The sequence below is a fragment of the Eptesicus fuscus genome, chromosome 2, assembly GCF_027574615.1.
Source record: "Eptesicus fuscus isolate TK198812 chromosome 2, DD_ASM_mEF_20220401, whole genome shotgun sequence".
Taxonomy (NCBI): Eukaryota; Metazoa; Chordata; class Mammalia; order Chiroptera; family Vespertilionidae; genus Eptesicus; species Eptesicus fuscus.
Genome location: NC_072474.1, coordinates 113,435,652 through 113,462,718, shown reverse-complemented (window position 1 = coordinate 113,462,718; position 27,067 = coordinate 113,435,652). Strand labels below are relative to the sequence as shown.

At 48.7% G+C, this 27,067-nt stretch overlaps 1 protein-coding gene across 1 annotated transcript in view; it reads right to left on the bottom strand.

Annotated features, from left to right (window-relative positions):
* Positions 1 to 22,333: 22,333 nt before the first annotated feature.
* Positions 22,334 to 27,067, bottom strand: part of CLNK (cytokine dependent hematopoietic cell linker) — a 68,926-nt gene continuing 64,192 nt past the window's right edge. The window contains exon 17 of the mRNA XM_054722411.1: positions 22,334 to 22,561. Within this exon, the coding sequence (XP_054578386.1) occupies positions 22,415 to 22,561 (147 nt within the window). The 3' untranslated portion in view covers positions 22,334 to 22,414. The remainder of the gene's footprint in view (positions 22,562 to 27,067) is intronic.

The window sequence follows — 27,067 nt, the reverse complement described above, 5'->3', positions numbered from 1 at the left end:
ATACTGGAAACACCCAATATTCAGAATTAGAGGAATACTAGCGAGACGGCTCTTGAAGCTACAGGTTCTGGAATTAGATTACAGGCTTTGACTCCCCAGCCCGGTGGCCTCCTAGGCGACCTGGGCGAACTGTCGATTCCCCGTCAGACAGAGTAATAGTACCTCCACCGCAGGACCGCCGTGAGAAGGAACTGTGATCATGCGACTACAAGGGCTTAGATAAGTTCCTCACACATCAGACACTGCTTAAAATATTATTTTCCAGTTTTTATGAAATTATGCCTATCCCAAAACTAGTCAAGGGGGCTAACTAACAGGCTTCTTAGCTGCCAGGCAATTGTTCTCTCCAGAATATATACTGAACCTCACTTTATAATTTTAATGACATTTGCTTGGTTGTTCAGCCTAAAAGAGAATTTACCTCTGGGGCAACACCATCCCTGCAGCCTGACTGGCAGAGGCGGACAGGTGCTTAGATGTACTGCAGAGAAGATGCTCTAACTACAACTTGTATAACTGCCTCGTCTTCTCCAAGCCCAGTGAGCTGTGCCATGTCCCTGTAGCAAACGAATGGGTCTCCATGCGGGATGTTCACGTGAAAAGAAGAGCAGCTGGCCAACTGCGTCAATTGTATCATCACAGACACTTCTGCTCGTGAGGGATGCCCGCCAGAACCAGTTATCAGCTGGTCAACTGCTTCCTTTTTGGACGGAGAAGCAAATTTAGGAAGCCCTTTCCAGAAAGCTTTTCACTGCGGCTCCTGCCTCCCTGTCCCGGGGGCGGGGTGGCAGCTGTGTGCCCAGGAAGAGCAACGGGAATGGAGGTGAAGGTCTGCAGGCCCAACCCCGAATCTGTCCCTTTGCTGGGTCCTTAGGCGAGTGACTTCCCTCTGTGCATCGCCAGGCAAGGAAACTGGCTCTGAGGGCATCCATCTTCAAGGGTAACGAAGAGACACAAACTAGGTAACGCAGGCAGAGCACGCAGCCTGGTAGCAGAGGTGCTCAAAACGGCACCCGTTCCTCTTGTGCGCTGGGCCTTTGCACAGGCTGGTCTGTCTTTAAACCTTCCCACCCCAGCGGCCGCCAACCTTCGGACCTCCCGGACCACCACCGGGTGGCGACGGCTGTCCTACCCCACAGTGTCCAGAGCATGTAGACAGGTAATCCCTGATTGGGGGAGGGGGTGGAGAGAGTCCGACATTAGGGATCCAACGTGAAGTGTGTAAACGTAATACTTCCCTAGTAGGACGGCATTCAGGAAGAAACTTGCCTCACTCAGTAAAATCTTTTTCAGACCAGTACAAAGACTCAGGATTGAACTGAATGGTAAATGGATCTAAAGCAGGAAATAGAGCAATTAGGTTATCGGACGTGTTGCCAAACTGCTTTACACTTAGAAATGACTGAACTACAAACTGGTGGCCATTCTGAACTACAAATTGGTGGCCATTCTGATGACAAAAATTTTTTCCAAATGCTGCTGACAAATGTCCCCCCTGGGGACCCTAGCTTTCCACCTGAAACCATGCGGTTTGCTTGGGGCTCAGAACCGGGCAAGAGGCTGGAGGCCGGACAAGAGAGCCCGTTCAGATGCCCCCGCCATCCAGGTGAGAGTGTATCTAACAGCAGGGACAGCACCGACCCGGATGGCAGGAACAAGGGCCAAAACCTAGGCTTCTGACTCGATAGCTGTGAGATGCCGGACTTAGCTTCTCTGAGCCCGAGTTTTCCCGTTTGTAAGATGGGGATAAAGAATGCCTAATTTACACGGCTGATGTGAGGGACAGGTATCTATGCAAACAGCAGGTAACCTTATACGTGGCAGTCAGTACATGTTTTGTCAAGAAAGAAATGTACATTTTTGTAAGACTCCTTGGAACACAGAAGAGTCAGTGATCTGCAGAGAAGCAGAAACTCCGCTTAACAAAGGGGGCCGAAGAGAGAAAGGTCTTGAGGCAGTTCCATAGCTGGGGGTGAGGACCCCCCCCCCCCACCTCACCCCCGCAGCCTGTCAAGGAGTTACTTTGGATTGGACCCGACACCGTTGAGCACATCAGCTGAGACTACTTCAGAAAACGGTTCTGATAGTTTAAAAAGAAAAACAGTTTAACAGGAAACCTTTCGAAAGAAAGGCTGTGACTAATGCTAGAGTTCAAGTCTACAACTCAGAGTTCTATATGTGGAAACATCAACGTTAAGAAGCAAGTATGCTCTTGTTGGCATTAAAAAATACAAGATATAAACCAAGGTAGTCTTTACAAGGAATATTACAAAATTCTGTTATTAAACAGCTAGTGACTTCGGGTCTCTAAGGTAATACATTTTTGTATTTCTGTCATTTTTTTTTTTTTTTGCCTTTAGGAAAAATCAAATTTCATAAAGGAAATGAAGTAAGAGTTTAATAAAAAGTATAATCAAACACAGGAGAAATACCTCCCCGAAAACCAGTGATGCTTAAACCTTGCCTGCATCAGGGTGCCCACGTTTCATAATAGGTGCAGGAGGTGAAACCTATTTTTTAAAGAGGTCCCTGGGATGGTCGGTCACCCTGTGTGGGAGGCTCCAAACTAATGCTGCCTGGGCCCCAGGTGTGGTTCTGGGGGGCAGCCAAGGCTGAGAACAAGCACCTGGCAGGACAGGTGCAGGGGAGCGTGCAGGAGTGGCAAGAATACCAGCATCCTGTGCAGCCTTTTAGACCCGGACCCACCTGCGGGTGCCCGGAGGCAGGACAAGGCCTCTGCCTTAGACTGCAATGAGGTGATTAGGCAAGTGGACTCTGGGTCATACCTTGCTTAGCCACGTGACCTTGGAAATACCATCACTGAGGCTCTCTGTGAAGTACGTAATGACAGTCACCACTTAGCAGACTCTCGGAAACTGCAACGTTCCCGGCACAGTGGCTGGCACGGTGAGCCCACTGCGCTTGCCCCGGGACTGCCTGACCCCCACACCTGCCAGGGGCTGCTGCCTTTAACAGGAGGTGGAGAGAAGTAAAAGCTACCCCCGTGATCGGATCCGGACGCTCCGTGGCCGGCTGCATCCGTCAATCTCAGAGCCCCTTGGCCCAGGCCAGGCAGAAGGGTGCCTGCAGGAGCAGACTCATACATTACCTCCTCAAAGCACACCTCCAGTTACCTGCTTCCTGGGAGAGAACAGGCCTGGAGAAGCCGTGTGGCTTTTCTAAGGTCAAGGAGCTGGTCAGCTGGTGACTAATGGGAATCCTTCGCTTCCTGCTACCCGCTGGGTGAGGCTGTGCGCCGAGGTCACAGCATCTGCTGTGCTGGGCACGGTTCCGCCTTCTGGCCCGGAGCCGGCAAGCCGTGGATGCGAGTCCAAAGCAGGGCAGGTGGCAGCGGCTCTGGCTGGTCTTCTCAGGCACCCGGGCCCATCCGGTCTGTACTCCAGGCCCTGGCACAGGCGTCTACACTCAGAACCCTGCACGAACAGCCCTGCAACAGAAGCCAGACACTTGGGTTGAAGAAGTCCCAGGCCTGTGCAGCCTCGGTTTCTCCAGATACTTTTCTTCCAGAAAAAGGGGGATGAGCCCCCAAAGTGCTTCTCAAGCAGGGATGTTGGGCAAAGTCACAGAGGGAGCTTAGACCGGAAAACAAGGCCTCCCAGGACTCCGAGGACCCTTTGCCTGGGGTGGCTCAAGCCTGTGGCTTAAAATTCTTCCCAGGTGACGCCGCTGCCTCCCCGCCCCTCACCCCAGGATGAGTGTCTGGTTTAAAGGATCTCCAGCCACTTTCAGCTGGAGGGTGGATCCTGGAAATGGCAGTCTCTGAGTTTGTGAACAAAGAAAATGCCTTCTCTGCTAGGCAGCTAGAGAACAACTGAGACCGGAAAACCTCACTGGCAAGGAAGGACCTTGTTCGTCACAGTCAACAGCACAGGGCGTGGCCATTACACTTAATACATGCCGGATGAATGAATGAATGAGTGAAAGAAAGAAAGAAATGCCAGCCTTTATGGCGACAATAATGTTCTTTTTCTTCCTCTTGCACAAAAACTGGCCCAGATCCCCTTACTTACTTAAGAGCAAGTAGACATGTTTTCATTTTTTAATGGCTATTCCTGGGTTTTTAGAATTGACATTCGTCTGGCATAACGCACCAGGGAGGAGGCCTAACAGACAGAATCATGCCCTCCTCCTCGGTCTGTTTTCAAAACGCACTTGCAGCGAACGCCATCAGCACAGCAAAACTGGACACACGCACGTGTTACTTTTCAAGGCTACGTTAGAACCCAAGTAAATAGTAATTTTAAAAAAATGCATCCCAGAAAACATCGATCTCATGCAATTTAAAAAGCCGGACATTCTGCTTGCATTCCAGCGCTCACAGAGCCTATAGGGTGCGGGTTTCTAAAGAACCGTGTTTCTCAGGAGCCTGTGGCCGGTTACTGACTGCTGTGTGCGCCCAGCACGGGGCTGGCTGAACTGTGCGTGTGTGACTCAGAGACAGATACACACTCGTAGTGTCTGCTCCTCTAGGCAAGTCCTCCCCGCTCCTGGTGACTCTCATTCTACACTTAGGGGACAGTGTTGAAGGGTTCGAACACATCACAGTTTAGCCGTTTATAGATTTTTTAAACAACGCTCAGCATTTCGCATTTCGTTTTATAAAGGTGGGTCACTGCATGGTTTTTTTAAAGTCGGGGGTCTGTTAAATACCCAACATCCGTGAGGAACGGAAGTGTTTTTCATTCTCTCCCTTGGCTTTCTCCTTCCCATGGAGAAATGTTCGTTCTTTGGCATCCTGCGTTGTTCCCCTGGCCTGGAACTGCCCAGCAACCCTAAGATAAACAGGCAGGCTGGAGTGGGGGTGGGGTGGGGGCAGTCCTCTCTTCTCCTTCCCCAGCAAAAGATGCCCAGGTCCCCCCCAAAACAGAAGCCCGTCCCTGGACACGCCCTAAAACACCCAAGAAAAAGACAATGCCAGTCGGTTTTCAAGTTTATTGTTGGCACGCTCACACCGATGGTACAAGATTCGAGGCGAGTCCACAGCAAACGGCGTGGGCGCTGGAGGGCAGCGCGGTGCAAGGGGTGCCCCGTGGTCTCCGGGGCCGGCCGGCCGGGCCTCCTCGAGGGATGGAGGGGGAGCCGCTGACTAAGTCAGAACACGTCAGCGCGCACCTCCGAGGCCGAAGGAGGCTTTAAAAATGGCCTCCTGACGACACTTCCTGCTCCCCCGACCGGTAGAAGGCTCCCAGGAGAGGCATCATTTAAAACACGGGGCGGCCTGGAGGCACCGGCGGCGCCGCACCAGCGCCCGCAGCCCGGACCCGCGGCCACCGAGGGGCGGCCCGGCGCCTCCGGGGCGACCCTGCGGGTCTCGCCGGCACAAAGGCGGGCGGGCAGGCAGGGGGCGCCGCACCGCGCTCCCCGCCACCGGGGCCGCTCGGGGCTGTGCGCTCCCGCACCTCCCGTCCCGCTCCCTACCCCCACCCTCTGTCCCTGCTTGGCACCAATCCCCCCCGCCGCTCGCCCCCGGCCCGGCACCCAGCCCGCACCCGCCTGTGCGGGGCCACCTGGCCAGGAAGCCGGGAGACCGGGGTGGGCGCGCAGGACCCGGCCCGCACCCCCAGTCCCGCCCCGACTCGGCGGCCCCCGCGCCCCCCCCCCCCTTCTCGCCCAGACCCCACCTGCCCCGCGCATTCGAACCCGGAGCCTTGGCCCTCCTGCCCAGCCACTCACCAGCCAGTCCCGGTGCACGGAGGGGCGCCGAGACCCGGGCCCAGGCCGTGCCGCCGCCGCGGCGCCGCGCCCCACACCCGCCGCTGTAGGTCCCTACTCGGGGGCGGAGCCGCGCCGCGCGTGCGCAGTGCGCAGGCTCCGGGGCCCGTACCTAACGGAGCTGTGGTCCCGCCTGGTCCCCGCGCCATGCAGAGCCCAAGAGCAAAGCCGAAGACCCGACAGCCCGGGGGCGGGCTGAGAGCTCAGCCCAGCGCACCCACACCCGCTGGTGCAGGGGCCAGGCTCAGCCTGGATGCCCACCCGCTCCAGGCGCCTCCGTGCCCGCAGGGCTGCCTGCTTCCAGCCTGGGCCCAGTGCCCACTCGCGGGCACCCTCTCTGTGCCCTGCTGCGGCCACCCCTGCCCGCGTGGAGCTTGAAGTCCAGCAGCCGGCGAGTGACGTCAAGAGAAAAGGAATCAGGTCTTCATTCTCCCGAGTCCTCTCTTGAGATGGTCTAGAAGGCCGGGTTCGAATCCTGACTCCGCCACGCCCCAGCTCCGGAGCCTTGGGCAAGGAAGTCCCCTGGCCTCCCTGAGTCTCAGCCCCGAAGCCTCGTCGGTTACGTAGGTGGGTGTGAGGGTCAGACAAGACAAGGATTGTGGGAGCATCTGTAGATGGAGTGAGCTCATGCAATGCCAGCGGTTTTTTCCTGCTTCTTCGACCCCAGAACCATTTCTGGGACCCCCGCCCCTGCACCCCCACCCCGGCACCCGCTCACTTCTGTCCTTCTGGGAGGAAGAAGTATTTAGAATAGACCCTCCCAGAGGAAAGAGTGGGGCCATGTCGCTAGAGTCCCCACAATCAGGGACACAGATGCGTTCCCCTATCAAATAAAATTGCTCCCTCATCAGGGCAAATTGCTTCTCCAGGGATCACAGCCGAAAGTCTGTTTCAAAGCTCCGGAAGGAGCAAGGCTGGCTTCTGGCGCCTTCCTGTGGAGGCCAGGGGTCAGGCATGGGCATGGGCCAGAAGCAGGGAGGAGAGGCAGGGCTGGGTCCACTCTTCAACATGGAGTTCTAGACACAGTGTCAGCCACAGGATCAGCAGCAGGATAAAACTGCCCCAGACTGAACGAGCAAGAGCCGGACGGAGGGAATACCAACCCGGAGCGGATCACCAACATGGGCTCTCTGCTGCCATACTCGACCCATCGCTGCGAAGGGCGCTCTGTCTCCGAGGGCCCCGGGCGCTCGTGGATGTCTTCTCAGAACACACACTGATGTACCAAGAGTTCATAGCCGAGAGAACGGGACAGGAGTTCATTGTCTCCCTTAAGAGTGAGGTGGGCTTGGGAAGGGTGCCAAGAATCTAATCTGGCCACTGCCAGGCAATTTTTAGCAACGAAAGGAGCCAAATTCAGGGAAAACTGTTCATTTTAAGTATTGGAGAATCCCAAGTCTGAGTAGTAGAGATTTCCCCCCTAAAATTTAGTCTAATTTGTTTCATCTCCTTGTAACTTGCACCCATGCACCCAGACAGCTGGGCCCTCTTGAGGCAAGTAGAATGAATGGAAGTCCCTCTGCGTTTCCTGGAGGTTCCCCTGCAGGCAGAACTGGTTATAAACCCCAACTGGCACGAAGCTGTGAGCCTGCTCCCGAGCCTGTCTGAACCTCAGCACTGATGTGAAGGTCAGTGAATAATAGCACCCATCGCACAATGAGTCCTCAGCATTACGCAGGAGGGAGCAGGTCCGGGCTCGCACAGTCCCTGGCGCATGAGAAGTGCCCGGTAGCAGTTTTTTTATATTTCTCAGGAGCCCAAATTCAGTGACAAAAATACTCCGTGAAGGGTTGGGAAATGAGGAGTTTACAGCCTGCAAAAGGGCCAAGCAGGGATGGAAACCCCTAAAGTTGAAGGGTTGTTCCCTAAAAGTCCCGAAGCAGGGAGAGTTCACCCAGAAATGTTATTTCTGGACATTCACCCAGTGCGCCTGTCCCACACGTAGGTCAGCCCTTCAGTCTTCTTTCCCCGTCTTCCAGCTTAGTTTGTCTAAATCTCTTCCTCGTGTTCCATGGATCACCTCTGTTACAAGTTGAATTCTATCCCCTTCAAAAGGTATGTGAGAGCCCTAAATGGCCAGTGGGTGCGGATGCAAACTCACCCCTGTGAATGTGCGCTTATTTGGAACTGAGGGTCTCTGCAGACATAGTTTAGACGAGGTCATCAGGTGAGCCCTAGTCCCATGGTTGGCATCCTTAGAGAAGAAACAGAGGAGACTGCTATGTGAAGACACAGAGACCCAGGGAGAAAGGCCACATGAAGACTAAGGTCAAAGTTGGAGTGCTGCTGCCACAAGCCAGGAACGCCTGGGGGCCATCGGAAGCAGGGAAAGGCAAGAAAGGCTATTCCCCTTTAGGTTTTGGAGGGAGCAAGGATCTGCTGCACCTCGATTTCAGACTTCTAGCCTCTAGAACTGTAAGATAGTAAGTGTGTTTGTTACAGCAACCCTAAGAAACTCCCAGAGATGATTGCCTAACATACAGGAGGAAAGAGGAAAGGCATACGAACAAAACCAGCCACTGAGTGTAATGGCCGGGAGCTGATGTTTGCTCACTTATTCATTCAACAAACATCTGAATGCCTGTTCCTTGCAGGCACAGGTCAGATGCTGAGGATAGGATGAAGAGCAAAATAAGGCTCTGCTCTTTGGGAGCATTCCTTTAGCAGGGGGTTGTAGAGCTCGGACAATTAATGGGATAAATAATTGGGGAGTGCTAGAGGCCGGCTGGGGAGGAAATAAAACTGGGGCGTGTGATGTGAAAGGGGGTGCAAAGCAAGAGAAAGGATCTGCATGGTTCGGTGAAGCGAGGGTTAGAGGATGAGCTCTAAGTCAGGAGGAGGAGCCAGTGCAGGAAGGCGGAGGAGCTTTACACAAAGGGGAGAGCATGTGCCGAGGCCCTGCCGTGGGCACACACTGGGCATGTTTGAGGAAGAGCAGGAAGCGCGGTGCGGATTTGGATCATCCCAGCCACTTACAAACTGCGACCGTAAGGAGTCATTTCCTCCGTTCTGCCAGGGAGGACGGTGGCTCAGAGGGAGGCACTTGACCCCACTGTGCCTTGGAAAAGGGCCAGGTCTCTAACAGCGGGATTGGGAACTTTGGGCTACATTGGGGGAGGGGAGGCAAGGACAGGTAAATCTCAGGCGCTTCAAGACAATGAATAAACAGGACATCCATGGCTTTTTTTGTTATTGTTTAAGACTTTTCACAAGTTTCTAGTAATTTCTTTGGCCTCAGTTTGCTCATCTGTGAAAGAGGGATAAATGCCTCTTTGCCCCCGTCCCCCAGCTCAGTTCAGTTCTTCTCCCAGTCCTCGGGCGCAGGGAGTGGAGGCTGCAGGGTCCAATTCTCATCCCATTACTCATCTGTACCAGCTGTGTGACCTAGGGCAAGTTACTGCCAGTCTCTGAGACGCTTTTCTCAACAGTAAAAAGGAGTTAAGTGGAGCAACCTTCCATGCGGGTTGTCCGGGCAGAGGACAGCGCCTGAGGCTAGGCTCAGATCCCAGCCGCCCTGCCTCCTTCCCTGGAGCTCCCGATTGCTCACGCCTTGCTTCACCACCCACCGGCCTGCGGGACGGGAGCTTTGAGCAGCGCACTGGGCATGCGTAGCCAGTAGAACCCGGGAGGCCGCCGGGACGCTGGCCCCGCCCGCAGGCGTAGTGCGCTGCAGTACCACCCACCGCCTGTGGCGTCGCTGCGCAGCTGCCCTGCTGGCTCCCGTAGAATTCTACCAGGCGTCCGCCTGAGCTGCCTGCTGCCAGCTCTGCGCTCGCCCGCTGTCAGGGCTGCATCCTGGGCGCCCCCAGCCCATGGCCCGCCGCCCTCCCCCTGTGAGAATCTCGATGGGCTTCTTTGCTTTTGTTTCGCTTCTTTTGCGGACCGGAGCTGGAGCAGGAGAGGAGGGGGGGTGGGGGGCTGGACTCGCAGCGCCGGCGGGATAGCCAAGGACTCCACGCAGCGCTGTGCGCCGCCCCCTGGCCTCCCCTTGCGCAATCCTGACCTGTGTCTGCAATGCTTGCATTCAGTCAAGTGCAATTATCGTCCCGGAGGATCACACAATGCCGGGCGCAGAAGAGGCCGGCTTCCAAGTCCAAGCTTGTCGGAGCCATCAGCGTCCCTTGCCCAGACCAGGGCTAGGCAAAGCATGGTGGGGACAGGGGCCGGTCCCCACTGCGGTTCCCCAGGGAGGGGTTGGGTGCAGAAAGGGAGATGAGCGGTTAGAAACATTCATAGCAACTGGACACGGCTGTGGGGCCAGCAGAACAAGTAGAGGAATACGGGTGGGGTGTACTTACTGGGGCTGGTCACTCCTGGCTCAGGCAGCGTCCTTGCCCCCCAGCAGTAGACGCGGGTAGGTTCAAACAGGATAGGAATGAGGGAAGAGCCCTAACCGGTTTGGCTCAGTGGATAGAGCGTCGGCCTGCCGACTGAAGGGTCCCGGGTTTGATTCTGGTCAAGGGCATGTGCCTTGGTTGCGGGCACATCCCCAGGTGGGGGTATGCAGGAGGCAGCTGATTGATGTTTCTCACTCATTGATATTTCTCTCTGTCCCTCTCCCTTCCTCTCTGTAATAAAATATATTAAAAATAAAAAAGAATGAGGGAAGACCTGGTCCTTCAACACAGAGTATGTCCTACCCTACACTGCTTCCCACAGTATCTCCTATGGCTGCTCCTCAGCCTGTGCCCGCTGCCACATCGGGCCCCTCTCTGCCCAGCTGACCACTAGGCTTCTCCTTCACCAAGACCCCTGATAGATGGCAGGCCCACCAGCACTTACCCTCAGTTCATGATTACAATGGCAGCGGACTTTTCTTAGCTGCTTCCCCGAATCGGTTTCTCCTTTAGTTCTTGGTAATAACCCTCCTCCAATTTCTTGCTGCTTAGAAAAAGACTGAACGTACACTTCCTGTGTGTAGCTACGCGTGTGATCATCAATGGGAAGTAAGTGGGAACAGAGTATCCGTAACACCCAGAAGTGTCCCTGAAGGAAGGGACATGTGACTCTTTGCCACTTTCCTCATTCTGCTGGCTTGAAGACAGGGATGAAGAGGCAATGGCCGGAGCTGGAGCAGCCACATGGACCATGAAGTGAATAGAGCTGGCTGAGGATGGGGAGCAATAAGGTAGGAGCCTGAGTCCCTGATCATCACGGGCCCACCATAACTGACACCCACTGCTTACCCCCTGACTTAATTTACTTAAGAGGTAGATAGGCTTCTATATTTTGGATTTCCTGTCACTCACTGCAGAACCCAGTAGGAACTGATCCAGTGTCGGTAGGGAAAGGAAAGGGTGGGAATGGGCAAAGCATGGGCCAACATGATATGAAGAATGAACGGTTTATGTTGAATGGTTTACAGACTCGCACAGTTCAGCAGAGAAAGCTGCAGAGGAAGTAGAGGTACTATTTCTCTTCCTACCCCGCCCCCTGCAAAGGTCCCCACATGTGAAGTCAGGGCCACTGCATCTCCTAGGGTGCACATGGGAGGCTCTCACCGCTTTTATTAGAATCTCGGTGTAAAGGGCCGTGCGCCTTCATCTCCCTTTGAAGTAAGCGGTCCTCTATGTGCATAGCCTGGTCCCGGATGCTCAGCTGAGCACATCCAGGTCCAGGCACTCCTGTGGCACGTCGTTCCCTCAGCGGAGAACAGCCCCCAGCAGGGTGCTCAGTGTGAAGTTTTGAGCCACGTCTTCATAATTGTGTATTACTTAATGAGTACCCACCATGAGTAATGAGAAGGCAAAACAGAAGGCTGATGTGGAAATGCTAGGAAATGGGAGCTAAAATGGATAATTTTTCAGCATTTTCAAGCCTCACGATGAGCTTCCCTAGTGACCTGAGTTGCAGGTATATGTGACCCAGATTTATCAATATTACACCAAACATTTTTTTAATTTTATTGATTTTTTTTTTTTTTTTTTTTTTACAGAGAGGAAGGGAGAAGGCTAGAGAGTTAGAAACATCGATGAGAGAGAAACATTGATCAGCTTCCTCCTGCACACCCCCTACTGGGGATGTGCCTGCAACCAAGGTACATGCCCTTGGCGGAATTGAACCTGGGACCCCCTCAGTCTGCAGGCCGATGCTCTATCTACTGAGTCCAACCGATTAGGGCTACACCAAACTTTTTATTGTTATTCCCTAAACAACACAGTATAACAGCTATTTACACAGCACACACACTATATTAGGTAGCATAAGTAATGTAAAGAGGATTTAAAGTATGTGGAGGCAAGGGGATCCCAAGACAGGTGCTGGGCGCGGAGGCCATGGGGGCATAGGCGACCAAGGAGACAGAACTAAACCTCACATCACCCTGCTTGGCCCCGGAGGATGGCTGGTTAGCCAGAGACGGGTAAGATTCCTCAGGGAAGAACAACCTAAGACAGGCACAGTCGCACAGGGGCCATCAGGAGAGAACTTGGGGGTCAACAGAGGTGGGGCACAGACCTTCACCCCCCCAAGTTTGCAGGGGCCTGAACCCTCACCCCTGCTGAAGGAGATCTCCTGCCCCCATGGCTGCTCAGCTTCACATGCCCAGCTCAAATCGGGACCCAGGTAACAGAGACTTGGCTGACAGCAGATGCCCTCTCACCGCAACAAGACTTGATGGAGATGTCTTGCACCCATGATCCGGGGAACTGGGGTCTAGGATATATAAATCCAGCCTAGCACCAGGAATGCTCAGGGCCTACTCAAGAAGGCAAATAATCCTCTCCACTAATAATTACAGGGTAAAACAAGATGGTTGTTAGAGTATTAAATTTGACAGTAAAATAGTAGTCAAGTTTTCAGACTAATTTAAATTGGCCAATCAAAATAAGCAAATACTCTAGAAAAATCAATTGTACTGGACAAAAAAGCTGTTACTAAAGTGTTAACTAAAATTTTTATTGGTAGTTCATCTCATGGTAAAATTGCGTAACATATAATGAACCTAAAGCAGTCACATTTTAGTGTAAAAAAGTAAAATTTAAAAGCTATCAAGATTACAGCATAAAATTTCCAAAAGCCTCCCAATATTTAAACCAAAAAAGGGGGGATAGTAGAAGAATATCATGTAAGGAAAAATATCCTGCAAATAAATTACATCTAGAAAAGTTTTACTTTAGAAAATTAACTTTCATTTGTAATGCTAACAGCAAGTCACCCAGGTAAAACATACATGGTATCAAAACAAGCCAAAGGAAAATCATTTGGGCAAAAAAATGAAAAAGGATCGCAAGTCAAATTTATAGAAAATATTCCTTTATTAACTTTTGGTCGAGAATATGTTTGTATATTTTCAGAAAACAACTCCGAGACATGTGGATTCCTGCAACAGAGAGGAATTGACAGGAGTGATCCAGCCATGAAGTCAGAAGAGAAACAGTCCAGAGATGGAAGACGCTGACGATGCCTTGCCATACTAGCAGTCAGCAGATATGCGTCACTGCAGATTGCCCAGGACCAAACCAGAGAGGGTCGGACCTGCAATACCACCGTTTGTCCACCATCCAGAGCTGAAATATCATTGCTGTTATGAACACATTAACAACTGCTGGACATAGAAACCGGGACTCAAAAGAACTGTTGGCCCAGAAGGAAACTCACTACAGACTGATTCATTTGCCTCTCAGCATAACCATTATTGCTTGTCTTGTTTTCAGTCCCTATAAGTGTATTCCTAGTATCACATGAGCTCGCTCATCTAGGGGAAATGATGAACAGCATAGACTGAGGAACAAGAACAGCAATGATCGGACTGTCGGACCTCAGAGGGAAAGTAGGGGAGGGTGGGGACAAGGGAGATAGATCAACCAAGGGACTTGTGTGCTTGCATATGAGCCTAACCAATGATCATGGACAACAGGGGGAGGGGGGCTTGCGTGTGGGGGGGATTGGGAGAGGAACGGGGGGAGGGGATTGATGACAAATATGTGATACCTTAATCAATAAAGTAATTTAAAAAAAAAAGAAAAAAAAAAGTATGTGGAGGATGTGCAGAGGTTATACACATGTAAACATTACACCCTGTATATAGGGAGTTGAGCACCCACGGATTTTGGTGTCTGAGAGGGTCCTAGAAACAACCCCCAGCAGATCCCCAGCGATGGCTGTAGCTTTAAACTCTTCCAACCTCTCTGTTCAATGGGATGCTCTAAAAAGGTCCCTTCCCCCTTTCCAACTCCCAAACCTCCTCCCTGACATGCTTGGACCTCCAGTTCTCCTCTGTGCTGGCGTCTACCTGCCCCCACTAGACTTTCTGCACCTCCTCCGTCTGGTCTGTGGTAAAGCCCCAGATATGGAATTCCTTAGGTTTCCGTTGGTTGCTTGCTTGTTATTTGCCAGAGACTATCTCAAATAACTTACAGAGAAAGAGGATGAGGGTTAAGTTGTCGGAAGCCTTGAATCCCTAAAAATACCTTTTCAACCCTTACGTGGATGAAAACACCATTCCCTCAAGCCTTTGGATGCAGAGTTCTGCTGTCTTCCTGGGTTCAGCTGGTGAGACGCTGGTGTGACGCCTGCTTCTCCTCTTAGTCAGGTGTCCCCCTCTGTCTGCCTGGAGCGTTCAGGTTTCCTCTGTATCATTTGTGATGATGTGTTTATCTATTTACCTGCTATCTATCTATCTATCTATCTATCTATCTATCTATCTATCTATCTATCTATCTATCTATCTGTCATCACCTGCCATTTTGGTCAGTTAATGTATCTTTAAATATATAAACTATTGTCCTTCAATTTTGGATTTAAAAACACTTTTTTTTTCTCTCTATAGTATCTGTTTCTATCATTATCATCATCATCTTCTTATTATTATTATTATCCAGATAATGAAATTCTTGGTTGATCTTCTTTGCCTCTCAACCTCTTCTCTCATATTTTCTACTTTTTTTTCTGTTCTATTTACTTCCTGGAAGATTTTCTTGATTTTTATCTTCCAAGATATGTATATTTTCTTTCCTATGGAATTTTATGAATGCAGGGTATTCTCTAATCTCTCTGGGGATTATACTACTTAGAATTTTTAAATAGGTTTTTATTCTTTTGGTGGGGACAATTTTATTCTCTTTTTTTCCTTCTTTATTATTTCCCCCATCACCACTTATCCCCCCTTATACCTGCTTCTACATCTCCCCACCTCCCCCCTTCCCCCCTGCCCATTCTCTTGCTTCCAATGAGAGGTTTTCCTTAAATGTCTGGGGATCCCTGTTTGTCCCCCATTTATGATAATGAAGTAATGGGAATCCAGTGTGAAGATTAGGGTCCATGGCAGGGCCTGATGACTTTGGGTTGATTGGGTAGGAACTGTTATTCATGCTAGAGACTCCTCAAGCCAGAAAGTGGATTTCTTTCCTCTTGGGACATCCTGCCTCCTTTTAGATGATGGGGTATTTAAAACTATTGCCAGAGTATTTAGCAAACATCCACATACTCTCCACCCAGCCTTAGAGCATCCTGATGTCAGAGTATATTTACTTCGGGTCTCCCTCCTCAGAAACAAAACATCAATATGGCAGATACTCTCCAGGCCCATTTACCCTTCTCCCATGTACATGGTCTCCTTTCCTTAGAGAAAAAGACCAGTTTTTAAAGAGAAGTTAAAATGGGGACTTGAGTTGTGTATGTATTTGGAAAGGGACTCAAGATGTGAAGAGTGCTGATTGCTTGCAAATATGATGAGAAATTGCTTAGAGCTGTTGACTTAGCAAATTGTGTTTTATAGGTAACACTAGGGGCCCAGTGCACGAATTTGTGCACCTTGAAAGGAACTGTGGGCCACGAGGCTGTGGTAGGCACAGGGACGGGTCTTGGCCCATCCTCTGTGCCCCTACCTGGCCCCTCCTGCCTCGACCCCCAGTCCTCTGCTGGCAGCCCCGCTCCTGCTGCCACAGCTCCCATGCACTGCTGCTGCTCCCCAGCACTGATGGCAAAGCGATTGGGGCTGGTGCCATCAGCAGGTATGAGTGGGGCTGGCACCGTCATCAGATGTGAGCAGCGGCTGCTGCCCAGATAGCCCCTCAGGAGCAGGGGGAGGTAGAGAAGCCCTCAGGGATGATCAGGGCGGGCAGCCATCACTCACACCCGCTGATGGTGCCGAGTGATCTGGATGGGCGCCGGGCACCAGCAGCAGGTGTGAGTGGTGGCTTCGGTACTGGCTGTGGGTGCGAGCACCGGGCAGGACCGTGGCATGCAGGAGCCAAGAATTTTCAATAACCACCAGAGGCTTTCCCCGATGACAGCTACCGGCACCCAGCCTTGGTCTGGCACCCCCACTCACCTGCTCCACCATCCTGCTGTCGCCAATGCCCGCCATGTTCTGCACACGCTCCTTGGTGGTCAGTGCATGTCATAGCAACTGGTTGTTTGGTTGTTCTGGTTGTTCCACTGTTAGGTCTATTTGCATATTAGCCTTTTATTATATGGGATCATTTTAGAGGGATGTATTATGAGGCTTGGTACCAAAGTATGATGATTATTTTTTCTTTTTTTGCAGCCAATTAAGAAGTTTTCATTTTCCCATGCTGCCCTCTAATCATGCCCACATACATGTTTGGTTTCTCACATTTGCTGGTGTGTTAACAATGTTCTGGTTTACTCTTGCTCTGACACGATGCTGGAGTGCTTTTCATGTTGCACAGTCATCTCTTCCCTCATCTGTCTCCAAACCAGCTCTCCTTTCTCAAAAGGTCCCTCTCCACCATAACAAATTTTAATAACCTAGTATACTCTTATGTAATGATAATATAAAAAAATAGCTGGCTACGTGTGGTGGGGAGTAGTTGTTTTTATAAACATAGACCAATTTTATATACATTTCTTAGCAAGGTGCTTTTATCACTTGCCGCCCATCATGACTATTTCAACAGGAAAATCCATGCAATGCTAAAGCATTCTTTTAAATAGTTGCACACTATTCCACAGTGAGAGTACACTTAATTTAAGACCTTTTTATTACTGAACTTACATTTTTTTTTGCTTTGTTACTGGGCAGACAATGCTTCATTAAGTACCCTTCCTCCTTTCTACTTCCTACTTCAGGAAGTATACTTTTAATTCTTCCAGAAGTAGAAGTGGTGGGAAGGATACATATATTTTTCATTTTCACAGAGTTTGCCAGATTAATTTCCAAAGAGTTGAGGGATTCCAGTGGCCACTGTTACTAATAATTTATAGAAACCTGGCCTGCCCTCTCCTATCTCCCCAACTAGCGCTGGATGTAACGTCCTTCTGAACGTTTGCCTCCCAGTCAGATGTTTCTTCACTTCCCTGCCTCTGTTATTGTTTCCTGTGTTGCTTATGAAGTAACCCCAGCCCTGGTCAGTTGGCTGGGCTTTATCCTGTACAACGGGAGGTTGCTGATTCTGATTCCTGGTCAAGGGCACATGCCTGGGTTGTGGGCTCAATCCCTGGTGGGGAGGCAGCCAATGGATGTTTTTGCTCTCACACTGATGTTTCTCACTCCCTCTCCTTTCCTCTCTCTATAAAGATCAATAAACTATCCCTAAAAAAACAAAGTACCCCGAATACATACAATACAACCACAAATGGCAAGGGCATGCAAATATTTTCTTCTAAGTAGTTATTGTTATATATTTTTATCGTTAAATAATTAATAGCCATGGAATTTTTTTTATGTAGGTATATTTTTTCCTCTTCATTTGACAGACAATTGTGTTTCCAGCAAAACTTCTTTAAATAAACCAATCTTTGCCCACCTTTATCACATCTTCGATTTCCTATTTGTGAATTTCCAGTATGTTTCCGTTAGAATAGCTTTATGTTTAAAAAAATCTGGTAAGGCAAGCTTGCCTGCCTCCTCAACTCCTCCCACTATTTTTTTTTCTACCAGTGTCATTGCTTCTAGGCCCCCTAAGTGCACAGAGCTTGGAACTGGATGTGTGTATACTAACATGTGTAATGATTTCCATATTTATTCCTATAGATCTATATTAAGCAAAACATGAATTCATACTGACGTCTTCAAATCTCATGCAGAGTTATGACTCATTCTGACCTGATCTTTGCTTATCAGTAATCTTTCATTCTAGTTGTGAGAAGCCTGACTCCTCCACCCACCATCCATTTAGTTATTTGCATTTTGTTAAGGATTTTTGTATGTATGCGTAGGGCACATAATCTGGACTTCCTTACTTTGTATTGTCCGTGTCAGGTTTATGTGCTTATTTGTGTATTCGTTTATGATTGGGTTTATGAGTTCAGAAATGTTCTTTCTTGATCTTCTTAAAAAGTTTGTGAATTTTGTGTTATAACTTGAACATTTTTTATAGGATACTTCATGATGTAGAGCAAGCATGTTAAACTCAAAGGCTAACACGGGCCAAATAAATGAGGCATATGGCCCATGGGCTGCGAGTTTGACATGCTTGATCTAGAGCTTTCTTTGTGTGGAAAAGTTGCTAATTTCTTTTAAAAAATGGAGTGCTGGCCCTAGCTGGTTTGGCTCAGTGGATAGAGTGTCAGCCTGGGTTGCAGGCTCAATCCCCAGTAGGGGGTATGCAGGAGGCAGCCAGTGATTCTCATCATTGATGTTTCTGTCTCTCTCTCCCTCTCCCTTCCTCTCTGAAATCAATAAAAATATATTTTAAAAAATTGGAGTGCTGTTGAGATTTTCTGTTTCTTCTTGTATTAGTATTGTCTCTATGGAATTATATTTTTCAACCTCACTGAAAGGTGCTTATGATATGTCTTTAATAGCCTATCAATGTATGTATTCCCTTTTATTCTTTAGTAATTTGTTTTCTTTTGCTTATATTTTTTTATTACTTTTGCTAGCTGTTTATTAATTTTAATTGTTTGAAGAACCAACTTTTGGCTTTGTTGGTTTTCTTTTATTTCCTTTTGCTTGTATCATTGGTTTCTGCTCTTATCCTTAATATTTTCTTCTTTCTACTTACTTTGGGTTAATTTATGTTTTCTTTGTGTCTTAAACTGGAAACTTAGGTATTTCATTATGGAACTATCTTTAATATGAGCATTTAAGCCTTTTTAAGCTATCAATGCTTATATTAAATTATAGTTAAATGGCAGCTGTATCTCTTAAATTTTGCTATGTTATGTTTCATTATCATTCATTTTGAAAGTTTTAAACTTTTGTGTGTTTTTTCTTTGACCTTGAGTAATTTATAAATGTGTTGCTTAATTTCCAAATATTTGGAGAATTTTCTAGGCATCATCTTAATATCCTGCCTCGTGGTTTGTCAATAGCTCTCCCAACCCCCCACACAAGTACACCCAAGAGCAGAAGTTTTCCATTAAGTAAGTTTGAAAATTTTAACATTTTCTAGGTGAAAACATTTTAAAGCCATCATAAATTGGCTCCAGCAAAATATCTATTATTGGCCTCACTACAAGCACTTGGTGATAAAGTGTTAAAACAAAAACACAATGAAGTTATGGGAAACCAACTTAGATGATCTTATTTATTGTATACTTATTTGCTGCTGTTTCTCCCACTTAATTCACGGCTATAATTCCAACATCTACAAGATTGTCTAACAACATATACATACTCATACCGAAACTAGTGCTTGTAACAAGGTATTATTAAAGATGAGGAAGATATAAATGGATACAAATGAGGATGATTTCGTCAAAAAGAAATATTCATGAATGCTATAATCAGATAAAGCTAAAATCCCACTGCTCTACTGAGGTGAGGTATAAAGTGGCACTTTTCAACTGAAAATGAAATCATAGTTGAAGAGGGATCAAATCCCTTTGGAATTTGGGCATGCCAAGCCCAAATCATTGAGCTTTTAATTACAGATCAATGAGACGCTGGGCAAGACCCAGACCTGGCTGGCCCCACCGAATGGAGTGTTGTGTATGAAAAACTTGGATCCAGCCGTGACTAGGTCACCGTAAGATTTTGGCCAAGAAGGCACAGCTTCCTCAGTCATAGCATGGGTTCAGAATCCTGGCCCTACCCTCTTTATAGAACTGTTGTAATAATCAAGTACAGTTAAAGTTTATAAATCTTTGTCCTTTAGTGATTTATTTACAAGCAACATGTCATTACAATCAACACCGAGAACCAGATTGTCCCTTTGGCAGACATGGGGATGGGCCACCTGGATCTTCCTTGCAAGAAGAACCTGCTGATTGCCAAGTTCTCTGACAGCCTCCAGCTGCAGTGCCTCTGGATGTCCTGTGGCATTTGAAGGTCATGTTTTTCTTGGACAGCCCTTGGCAATGAGTCAACATGGGTGGTGTACGAACACCTGGCCACTTCTGCCCAGTGTGGGACTCTCTCCTCTATGGGCAATCTTTGCTCCGGAACTTACCAATGGGCTGGCCAAGGCTCTCCCAGTGCTGCGTCTCAGTCTGATGCTCTTCCTACTCATCTTCCCTCCTCCCCTCTTTCCTCTCATGAATGTCAGACCTATGTCACAGCCTGAAGGCTCTCCCTGCCTCCTCCTGTCCCTTCTCCCCTTTATCTTTCACAGGCATTACTTCCACTAAATGTTTGCACTTCTAACTCCTGCCTTGGCCTCTGAGTTCCAGAAAGACCCAGCTAACATGCCTCAAATCCCAATCATCTAAGCCAGCCCTGCCAATATCTTGAGTTTTCTATTTCCTTTCGAAGATTTTTCACATGTTAAGTATCATGAGCATTTTATTTTAAGATGGTTGATTTCTACTTCCTTTTCCTCATAGCAACATATCATGCATTTATGAATAAGAGGTGATAAAGCATTAAAAAAAAGCCTCATAAAAATGCTAGCCACCACGTGATGCTCATTTATTTTAACAAGAGCAGCGCTTGAGGAGATTCAGAAACATTTCTTGAGAACACAGCACGGAATGGCATGGCCTCATGATAGGTGAATCGGAGGTCTCAGTAAAATCTGCCAATAGCTTTTTAGAGTGAGGCCTAGATTCTTCCCACACATGAGCCTGTGGACTCTCTGCAGAGCCCGCTTACACACTGGCCTGGGTTTGCTGAAGCCCAGGTGAGCGTGACCAGCCCCCATACTGCCTTCAGCTCTCACCAGTCTGCTCCTTAGTAGCCAGGCTCCAATGTATACACTCTTGTCTCTTGGTTCCCATGTTACCCTGTGCAGGCACATCTAAGACAGGCTCAGGTGGGCATCAAGAGTTCCAACTTGCCCGGCTGGTGAGGCTCAGTGATTGAGCATCAACCTATGAACCAGGAGGTTACTGTTCGATTCCCGGTCAGGGCACATGCCCCGGTTGCAGGCTTGATCCTAGTATGGGGTGTGCAGGAGGCAGCCAATTAATGATGCTCTATCATCATTGATGTTTCTATCTCCCCTCTCCCTTCCTCTCTGAAATCAATAAAAATATATATATAAAAGAAGTTCCAACTTTACAAGGAGCTCCTGCATCAAATGCTCCTGGTCTGTCCTAGAGGTGTTACCTCACATTGACCTTGTGAAAGGTCAGAGCCAGGCACCTGGTTGGTAAATGCTCCCAGTGCTCATTGTCTGCTATTTTGGACAAGAGATAATCCTGGGCATTGTGTGTAGTATTTTCCTTGGTATCCCTTGCCTTTTAATTCTATTTTGGTTTTACTTCTACATGGAAGCTACAATGACATAGTCTATAACTTTCACATGCAGGCTTTGGTAACATTTGAAGTCATTGTGTACTATTCATTTCAACCAGGCCTCTTTTTTTACTTTTTTAAACTTCACTACAAGAGTTTATTTAGTGATATATTTTAAGGTAGGTAACTCTGTATTTTTAAATCGTTTCTCTCTCTCTCTCTCTCTCTCTCTCTCTCTCTCTCTCTCTTCCTCTCTGTAAAATTTCACAGAGCAGGAAATGTACCTGGGAAGATGTGCTTGGAGGGAGCCAGGCAAGAATGTGTAAAAATCCGGGCCCTCTTCTTCTGTTGAATAAAAGTACATCCTCCTGGCCTTGAGCAGGGACAGTGCAATGTTCCCACAATGTAACGCTAACGTGAGGCCTGCTCTTCCTTTGAATGGAAGTCCACAATTGGACTTTTAAGAATGACTGTACCTTCCCTCAGGCTTAAGCTTACTCCCTTACTAGGAATCTGCTAATTCCATTTGTCTTAAAGCAACTCTAAGCAGAGTATACTGGAGCTGGCCATTTCACACCATAGGGAACGCATTTCTGATTTCTGTCTCTCAAGCGATATTCACAAGTGCTCTTGTCTTCCTACCATATTTCTTCTCTGTAATTGAATTTCCAGGATGACAAATAAAATAGAGCTGGCATTCACTAACACCTTCAGCATAAAGGATCCCAAAAACACTGTAAATTCACAAGTCCAAACATTTCTGAAATAAACAAGGTTGCACGAGGTCCTGGGAAGAGCATAGATTTGGGGGTCTCCCCCAGACTTGCCATGTGCCAGCTGCAAACATCCCAGCGATAGTTTCTTGTAACCTCTGTTGCTCATCTGTAACATGAGCACAATGATCATCTTTACAGTTTTTTTCTTTAGAAGGTATTTTTAAAAAGCTAGGTTTTATTTATGCATCGTATACATATTTGTTCTGTGGTTTGAGATTTCAAAAACCATGGTTGAGTTTCCAATTTCCATTATAGAACATTTTTCTTTTCTATGAAATCTAAGATGTGATCCCTTAAAACCCCAGAAGAAGAATCTTTGGAAATAGGTGAAAAATAATAGAGACCCGGGATCCAGTGAACTGAAGATAAGCAGATCAGGCTACCAAAGCGAGGAGAGTCTGTTGAGAGGGAGGGGCCGCGTCAGGTAGCATTGCTCCTTGTGGGCCCGGGTTTTATCTTTCCCGTCAATCAGCACAATAGGAAAATACTTGTAGTGTTCAATGATCTCTTCCACCGAATCAAACTTCTGAAACACAGACAAGAAAGTTAATGAAGTTTACTTCCCTTTGGTGCTTGTAGGTTAAAGTACAGATGTTCAGTTTTACTTGGAAAAGGGAATTAACGTTTGGGGGGGCGGTTTGTAAAGGTGTGTCAGAAAGCCATTTAAAAAGGGGTGTGGCAACCTCTTAAAGGATGAGTGACAAGAATTATAATAATAAAAGGCTAATATGCAAATGGTCGTCATGCCATGATGCTGTAATGCCGTGACGCCGTAACGCCGTAACGACCGATCAGCAGAGACCTGAGGCTGCGTGGGGCCAGGCCAGGGTGGGGGACCTGAGACTGTGTCCCCCGCCTGGTGGGGCTTGATGGGGGTGGGGCCAGCTGGGTCTGGGTCTCCCCCAATGGGGGTGGGGCTGGGAGCGATTTCAAGGTGCGTGCGGGTGGGTGGGGATTTGACTCTGGGTCCTGTGGTAGGCCCCAGACTCTGACAGAAGGGAGATTTTCATATACATTTTACTAATTTTCTTTCATCTCTGACACTTCTATTATAGAGAAAGGGCAAATAGCAATATTAAAATATTTCCTCTAATTACCGTATTTTCTAGCGTATAAGACGACTGGGTGTATAAGACGACCCCCAATTTTTCCAGTTAAAATATAGAGTTTGGGATATACCTGCCCTATAAGATGACACCCAGCGTATAAGACGATCCCCCGAGTTTTGAGAAGATTTTCCTGGGTTAAAATGTTGTCTTATGTGCTGGAAAATACGGTAACTCCCTTTTAATGTGCATGAATTTCATGCACTGGGCCACTAGTAAGATAATAAGGGAGAAAAAAGGCACTTAAGGAGACCAAAGGTGAACTAAGGCAGCCGAGCTTCCCACACCCAGTAGTCACATCACCTGGCCAAGCTTCACCTTTCTCACAGGTCCCTGTTGTAAGCAGTTAAGATAAGTTAGATGAATGAGTTTCTCAGCAGTCAGCCCAGGGGAATGCCCGGTGCCTCCCTTACCGTCCCCCTACCTGAGACAAACCCAAATGCAGACAATCAAGACTTGACCTTCGCTTAGTAAATTGGTGGGAAAGGCCTGCAGAAAACTCTCTCTCCTGTAAACCCCTCCTGTTCTAACTTAGTGTGATCAGAAGGTCTGTGATGACCATGGGCTGCTGATAGTTCTTTGTCAATTTAGCTTCCTTCCCTGGGCTTCTTGTGAAATAAACAGCAGATTATTTCACTTTTATGTTTCTAGAGATGTGCAGATAAAGTCCTGTGCAGATTTGAGAGAAAGTAAGATTATGTCAAGTTTAGGGGAATCAGAAAGTGCTTTGTTGAAGATACAGACCTGAAGTGGGTTATTTATTCTGGGTGATTCCAGATACATGGACAGGGAGGGTTAAAGATAGTAAAAGCAGAGGGAGAAGCAAGACAGGGGTTCAGAGAATCGGGTCTGATGGGCTGAGTTTGGAGGAGTCCTTGGAAGGGAATGCTGGGAGGTAATGAGGAAGAGCTCACACCACCTGCCTTCTAAACTTCTGAACACAACATTGAGCCTCCTGGGCTATTTTGTGAGGTGAGCAATGACCTTGAAGAGCTAAAGACACTCCAGCTCAGAGGTCACATAGCTGCAAGGCCAGGACCAGGAATGGAATCTGGTTTTGCTGGACACCTGTCAGTGCTTTCCTGATGCAATGTTGCCTGTGGCTGTGACCCTGATGTCCCAACAGACCAGGGCAGAGATGACACAGCCTGAAGGAAGGCGTCATGATGGGGACAATCTGCTTCTGCTTCGGTTCTGTCTACTCCTCCCTCTGCGCCCCCATCCTGGCACAGAAATGTCCGCAGGCCTTAGGGATAGCCAGCAGGGAGCGAGATGGTCAAGGTCCCTGTCTTCACAGAGGGGACATCCTGATGGGGGCAAAATAAATTCCCACACACAGGTCATTTCAGGTAATGTGCTGTGGAACAATCAACTTTGGGCTGGAATCTCACCAGGCCACCCAGGGGCCTTCCCTTGGGGGCTGCATTTGGCTGTGGGGAGATTGGGAGGGGGTACCAGGTTGGAATGCAAGGTACCAGTAACTGCCCTGGCTGTCTCCTCTTCCTGCCCCTTGTCAAGGTATGGGGGAGGGGAGTGGGTATGAGGGACTTGAGAAAAGACATGTGTGATGAGTCTCCTGACAGTGACCAGTTCCCTGAGCCATGCCATTCTGGTTCTTCCTGGCGACTGAGTCCACACACATGCCCCCTTGCCCCTAAGCTCCTTTAAGTGGGTTCTGTCTTTCTAGAGTTCTGATTAAAACTGTACATGACTTGCACGTCTGGGCCTGTTACTGGATCTATTAGCAGAGTTTTCAATGAGATAAGCTGTCTGTCCACCCTTGGCAGGTACTGGATAAATATTACTTAGTTCCTGCCTGGGGCTAAGGTAAGGCGGTTCCCTGGCTGTCCAATGGGGTAATACTCGGTCTGCGAAAGCTGTCCTAAGGGAAGGGCCTGTGGCACCCGGATGTCTGCGTTCCACGCAGGGCTCTCCCACCCACCAGCTGTGTCCCTGGGCAAGTTTCTTACAGGCTCTGCCTCAGTTTCTCTATGAACAGCGATGGTGATGTTAGGACCTGCCTCTGAGGGCCATGGTGAGGATTAGCTGACTTACTAACTATACAGCCTTTGGAAGAGACCTCAGTGTACAATGAGGGCGCAGCACACATCAGTCGTCGCTGTGAGCTCCTCCCTCCACGGTTGTCAAGAACACAAGGAAGGAGCAACGAAATCCCCCTAGACGTGTGCAGACTGTCCCTGTGAGCCTTAAGGAAGAACAGTTTTCCCGTTTCATTTCCAGACCGTTTCCTCTCTCTCTCTTCATGCTTGACAAAACAAAAAGTGATTCATGAGAACAACGTTTCACATAGAACTCTTGCACAACATTGGTTCACGCACATGGCATGACGGAAATGCTCTTTCCTGGTGGGAATCTTCAGAGGGAAGACGCTTGCTTCCTATTCTCATTCCTGTTTGCTTAGAAGGGCCCCGGAATAATGGATTCAACATTAATTGTTTTAATAATCCACCTGGATGACATTTTATATGAAACACGTAGGAGGAAGCGGGCAAGGCAGGGGCCATAAATCAGACTGTCGATTCTCCTTATTGACATCTAGTGATAAGCCTGCAACTGATATATTCCCCTGAAGAGACTTTTAAAAATTATAATTAAGCTCTTGTTTTGATATGAAATGATGTTTTTTTCAGGAGGACAGCAAATGCCATCCTAATATTGGATCTTAATGTTTGTTTAAGCCTTTTGTGTTTGCCCTATGTGTTCACTGTAGGATATATTTCACTGCTGGAGGGTACGCCAGTCTGTTTGGGCACACACATGGGAGTGAAAGCAGAAGAGAGGAAAAGAAAGAGAAGGAGAGAGAGAAGGAGAGAGAGAGAGAGAGAGAGAGAGAGAGAGAGAGAGAGAGAGAGAGGCGAGAAGCAGACAGGGGAAGTGAGAAATAAACCCATGGGTTATTTGTTTTCTAGTCTTCAATGTTGAATTTATCCAGTGAACATCTGTCATAATTTTCAGCCATGGATCATACACCTTTGCAGGACAAGGTGAGGCCTGAGGACTGAACTGGCTCAGTGAGCAAATGGATATAGTGGGCTGACTGGTGGTCCCCCAAATGTGCCATGTCCTAACCCCTGAAATCTTATATATCAAAGAGCGACTGTCGCTTCACATGGCAAAAGTCAGGATCATGTTGAGGATCTCGGGGAAAGGAGCGTATCTCTCCTAGGTCCCCCCTAAAAGCAATCACAGAAGGGAGGGAGAGCCATTCCGAGGAGGAGGAGGAGGAGGCAGTGTGACCACGAGGCGGGGGTTAGAGTGAGGGGCCGCAGCCCAGGAAGCTGACAGGCGCTGGCAGCCAGAGGAGGCAGGAGGGATCCTCCGGAGCCTCCAGAAGGGGCGGGCCCTGCCCACACTGGGACCCCTGTTTGTGGCCCCCAGGACTGTGAGAGAACACGCGTCTGCTGTTTTAAGCCGCGGAGTTTGTGGTCCTTTGCGGAGCAGCCACAGGAAGGAAGGCACTGGATGCTTGCTCCCCGAATCTGAAGCCAGTTGCTGGCCACGTGGCTAGCAGAATGACGCAAATGCCTTCTGTGGGCAAAATGGACCTTCCCAGCCTTATTCCTTGCAGGCATATGCGAGTTGCTCGTCTTCTGCGCTTGTGCGAGGTGTCACTGTGCTGTCCCTTCCCCGGGGGCCGCGTCCGGGCGGTGGCAACTCTCAGGGCCCCGGTCCTCGCCTGTGCCCGGTGCACAGATCTAACGGAAGGGCCCCCGGGGCTCAGTTACGATGGAATCTGATACCCCTTCCGCACCTGCCTCTGTGTCCGGCACTCTATTCACATCATCTCACCTTTCACTCACAGTCACCCCTGGAGACAGGTGCTGCCGCCTTGTATGTGTGGTGACACCTAAGGTGCGCAAGACAGCCACAAAGCCACACCAAATCAGAGCGGTCTCTGAAACCCG